The sequence below is a fragment of the Corvus hawaiiensis genome (genome assembly GCF_020740725.1).
Source record: "Corvus hawaiiensis isolate bCorHaw1 chromosome 32 unlocalized genomic scaffold, bCorHaw1.pri.cur SUPER_32b, whole genome shotgun sequence".
NCBI classification, from domain to species: Eukaryota; Metazoa; Chordata; class Aves; order Passeriformes; family Corvidae; genus Corvus; species Corvus hawaiiensis.
The window spans coordinates 81,003-85,902 of record NW_025963250.1 but is presented as its reverse complement, the minus strand read 5'-3'; the positions used below and the strand labels follow the sequence as shown (position 1 = coordinate 85,902).

At 52.7% G+C, this 4,900-nt stretch overlaps 1 protein-coding gene across 1 annotated transcript; it reads left to right on the top strand.

Annotated features, from left to right (window-relative positions):
* Positions 1 to 246: 246 nt before the first annotated feature.
* On the top strand, positions 247 to 1,869 carry LOC125320687 (nucleoredoxin-like protein 1; the record flags this gene model as incomplete). The annotated part of the gene is given in 3 exon segments (XM_048293092.1): positions 247 to 436; positions 439 to 1,059; positions 1,479 to 1,869. Coding segments are annotated over 2 exon segments (393 nt in total), but the record flags the coding sequence as incomplete, so codon positions are not given.
* Between the last annotated feature and the right edge of the window lie 3,031 nt (positions 1,870 to 4,900).

Below are 4,900 nucleotides of genomic sequence, written 5' to 3'. Positions count from 1 at the left end.
CCTTTCCCTTTTTTTTCCCATTCCCCCTTTTTTTCCCATTTCCCCCCCTTTCCCCCCTTTCCCTTTCCCCCCTTTTTTCCCAATTTCCCCCATTTCCCCTTCCCCATTTCCCCTTTCCTTTCCCGCCTATTTCCCCCCCTTTTTCTCCATTTTCCCCTTTCCCATTCCCCCCTTTTTCCCCCAATTTTCCCCAATTTTCCCCAATTTTTCCCCATTTCCCCATTTCCCGCCCAATTCCCCCCTTTTTTCCCAATCGCCCCTTTTCCCCCAATCCCCCATTCCCACCGGCCCGGTTTTCCCGGTTTTCCCAGGGAGCTGGCGCAGCGCTTCGCCGTGTCCGAGCTGCCATCCGTGGTGGTGCTGAAGCCGAGCGGCGCCGTCCTGGTGGGAAACGCCGTGCGGGAAATCCGGGAGCTGGGAGCCGCCTGCTTCCACAACTGCGGGAAGCGGCCGAGCTGCTGGACCGCAACTTCTGCCCGGCCGAGGATTCCGATGGATCCGCGGCCCGGAGCCTCACGGAGCCGCTGCGGCGCCTCAAGTACCGCGTGTGGTCCCGGGATGATGAGGAGGAGGAGGAAAAGGAAGAGGAGGAAAAGGAAGAGGAAAAGGAAGAGGAAGAGGAGGAAAAGGAAGAGGAGTAGCGGATTCTGGGATGGATCCAACAGGAAATCCACCCAAAATCCCAGTGATTTTCCCAAAAATAAAGGAAAAGGAAGAGGAAGAGGAGGAGGAGGAGGAGGGAAGAGGAGGAAGAGGAGGAGGAAGAGGAGGAGCGGATTCCGGATGGATCCAACAGGAAATCCGTCAAATTCCCGGTGATTTTCCCCAAAATAAAAGAAAAGGAAGAGGAAGAGGAGGAGGAAGAGGAGAAGAGGAGTAGTGGATTCTGGGATGGATCCAACAGGAAATCCGTCAAATTCCCGGTGATTTTCCCAAAAATAAAAGAAAAGGAGGAGGAGGAAGAAGGAGAGGAGGAAGAGGAGGAAAAGGAAGAGGAGTAGCGGATTCCAGGATTGATCCAACAGGAAATCCGTCCAAATCCCGGTGATTTTCCCAAAAGTAAAGGAAAAGGAGGAGGAGGAAGAAGGAGAGGAGGAAGAGGAGGAAAAGAAGAGGAGTAGCGGATTCCGGATGGATCCAACAGGAAATCCACCCAAATCCTGGTGATTTTCCAAAAAAAGGAAGAGGAAGAGGAGGAGGAAGAGGAGGAGCGGATTCCGGGATGGATCCAACAGGAAATCTACCCAAAATCCCGGTGATTTTCCCCAAAATAAAAGAAAAGGAAGAGGAAGAGGAGGAGGAAGAGGAGTAGCGGATTCCGGGATGGATCCAACAAGATATCCGTCCAAAATCCCGGTGATTTTCCCAAAAAAAGGAAAAGGAAGAGGAAGAGGAGGAGGAAGAGGAGGAGCGGATTCCGGGATGGATCCAACAGGAAATCCACCCAAAATCCCGGTGATGTTCCCCAAAAATAAAAGAAAAGGAAGAGGAAGAGGAGGAGGAAGAGGAGTAGCGGATTCCGGGATGGATCCAACAGGAAATCCGTCCAAAATCCCGGTGATTTTCCCAAAAAAAGGAAGAGGAAGAGGAGGAGGAAGAGGAGGAGCGGATTCCGGGATGGATCCAACAGGAAATCCACCCAAAATCCCGGTGATTTTCCCCAAAAATAAAAGAAAAGGAAGAGGAAGAGGAGGAGGAAGAGGAGTAGCGGATTCCGGGATGGATCCAACAGGAAATCCGTCCAAATCCCGGTGATTTTCCCAAAAATAAAGAAAAGGAGGAGAAGAGGAGGAGGAGGAGGAGGAAGAGGAGGAGCGGATTCCAGGATGGATCCAACAGGAAATCCGTCAAATTCCCGGTGATTTTCCCCAAAAATAAAAGAAAAGGAAGAGGAAGAGGAGGAGGAAGAGGAGGAGCGGATTCCGGGATGGATCCAACAGGAAATCCACCCAAATCCTGGTGATTTTCCCAAAAAAAGGAAGAGGAAGAGGAGAGGAAGAGGAGGAGCGGATTCCGGGATGGATCCAACAGGAAATCCACCCAAATCCTGGGTGATTTTCCCAAAAAAAGGAAGAGGAAGAGGAGGAGGAAGAGAGGAGCGGATTCCGGGATGGATCCAACAGGAAATCCGTCCAAATCCCGGTGATTTTCCCCAAAAATAAAAGAAAAGGAAGAGGAAGAGGAGGAGGAAGAGGAGGAGCGGATTCCGGGATGGATCCAACAGAAATCCACCCAAAATCCCGGTGATTTCCCCAAAAATAAAAGAAAAGGAAGAGGAAGAGGAGGAGGAAGAGGAGTAGCGGATTCCGGGATGGATCCAACAGGAAATCCGCCCAAATCCTGGTGATTTTCCAAAAAAAGGAAAAGGAAGAGGAGGAGGAAGAGGAGGAGCGGATTCCGGGATGGATCCAACAGGAAATCCACCCAAAATCCCGGTGATTTTCCAAAAAAAAGGAAAAGGAAGAGGAAGAGGAGGAGGAAGAGGAGGAGCGGATTCCGGGATGGATCCAACAGGAAATCCGTCCAAATCCGGTGATTTTCCCCAAAAATAAAAGAAAAGGAAGAGGAAGAGGAGGAGGAAGAGGAGGAGCGGATTCCGGGATGGATTCAACAGGAAATCCGTCCAAATCCCGGTGATTTTCCCAAAAATAAAAGAAAAGGAGGAGGAAGAGGAGGAGGAGGAGGAGGAGGAGGAAGAGGAGGAGCGGATTCCAGGATGGATCCAACAGGAAATCCGTCAAATTCCCGGTGATTTTCCCCAAAAATAAAAGAAAAGGAAGAGGAAGAGGAGGAGGAAGAGGAGGAGCGGATTCCGGGATGGATCCAACAGGAAATCGTCCAAAATCCCGGTGATTTCCCCAAAAATAAAAGAAAAGGAAGAGGAAGAGGAGGAGGAAGAGGAGTAGCGGATTCCGGGATGGATCCAACAGAAATCCACCCAAATCCTGGTGATTTTCCCAAAAAAAAAGGAAGAGGAAGAGGAGGAGGAAGAGGAGGAGCGGATTCCGGGATGGATCCAACAGGAAATCCACCCAAAATCCCGGTGATTTTCCCAAAAAATAAAAGAAAAGGAGGAGGAAGAGGAGGAGGAAGAGGAGGAGCGGATTCCGGGATGAATCCAACAAGAAATCCGTCAAATTCCCGGTGATTTTCCCAAAAATAAAGAAAAGGAAGAGGAAGAGGAGGAGGAAGAGGAGGAGCGGATTCCGGGATGGATCCAACAGGAAATCCACCCAAAATCCCGGTGATTTCCCCAAAAAAAGGAAAAGGAAGCGGAGAAGGAACAGGAGCGGATTCCAGGTTGGATCCAAGCGGGAATGGCCCTCTGGAGCGGCGACGTTGCAGGAATCCGCCCCAAATCCCGGCAGTTTCCCCCCACCCCCCCCCCCAGAATTCCCGGGAATTCCTGGAATTCCCCTTCGTGATCGTAAACGTCCATTAAAAAATGGGATTCGCTCGTTCCCGTCGTTATCAATTAACGGGAAACACGGAAATTCCCGGGATTCCGGTGGGAAAAGGGGAATAAACCAAGCCCAGGCCTGGGGGGGTTTTTTGGGATGAAAATTCCCGGGATTCCGGTGGGCAAAGTGGGAATAAACCAAGCCCAGGCCTGGGGGGTTTTTTGGGATCGTTGGCCCCGGGATTGGAATTTTCTTCGGGATTTTTCCCTGGAGTGGGGCGGGCTCAGGAATGGGATCTGTGGGAGTGGATCCCGACGCCTGGATCCCTTTGGATCCATTTGGGATCTGGGGGAATGGATCCCGAGCTCCGGATCCAGCTGGGATCCCTGGGATCAGATCCGGACCCCGTTATCCAGTTGGGATCCAGCCGGGATCCGGTTGGGATCCGGTTGGGATCCGGTTGGGATCCAGTTGGGATCCAGTTGGGATCCGGTTGGGATCTGCCTCGGATCCGGTTGGGATCCGGTTGGGATCCGGTTGGGATCCAGTTGGGATCTGCCTCGGATCCGGTTGGGATCCAGTTGGGATCCGGTTGGGATCCATTTGGGATCCGGTTGGGATCCGGTTGGGATCTGCCTCGGATCCGGTTGGGATCCATTTGGGATCCGGTTGGGATCCGGTTGGGATCTGCCTCGGATCCGGTTGGGATCCGGTTGGGATCCGGTTGGGAGCCGTGGGCCCGGATCCGGATCCCGTGGGGATTTTTGGGATCAGATCCCGGCCCCGAGATCCCTTTGGGATCCATTTGGGATCTGTGGGATCAATCCCGACCCCAGGGATCATCCAGACCCCGATCCACAGCCCCGCCAAGCAGGAGCAGCTCGGGAAGGGAACTGGTCCCAGTTTGGGAATGAACTGGTCCCAGTTAGGGCAGGGAACTGGTCCCAGTTTGGGAATGAGCTGGTCCCGGTTAGGGGAATTAACTGGTCCCAGTTTGGGAATGAGCTGGACCAGTTTGGGAATGAACTGGGACCAGTTAGGGCTGGGAACTGGTCCCAGTTTGGGGAATGAACTGGTCCCAGTTTGGGCCAGGAACTGGTCCCGGTTTGGGGAATGAACTGGTCCCAGTTTGGGAATGAACTGGTCCCAGTTATGGCCGGGAATTGGTCCCAGTTTGGGGAATGACTGGTCCCAGTTAGGGCAGGGAACTGGTCCCAGTTTGGGGAATGAACTGGTCCCAGTTTGGGCAAGGAACTGGTCCCAGTTAAGGCAGGGAACTGGTCCCAGTTTGGGGAATTAACTGGTCCCGGTTAAGGCAGGGAACTGGTCCCAGTTTGAGGAATGAACTGGCCCCAGTTTGGGGAATGAACTGGTCCCCAGTTAGGGTAGGGAACTGGTCCCAGTTTGGGGAATTAACTGGTCCCAGTTAGGGCAGGGAACTGGTCCCAGTTTGGGGAATGAACTGGTCCCCAGTTTGGGGAATGAACTGGTCCCAGTTA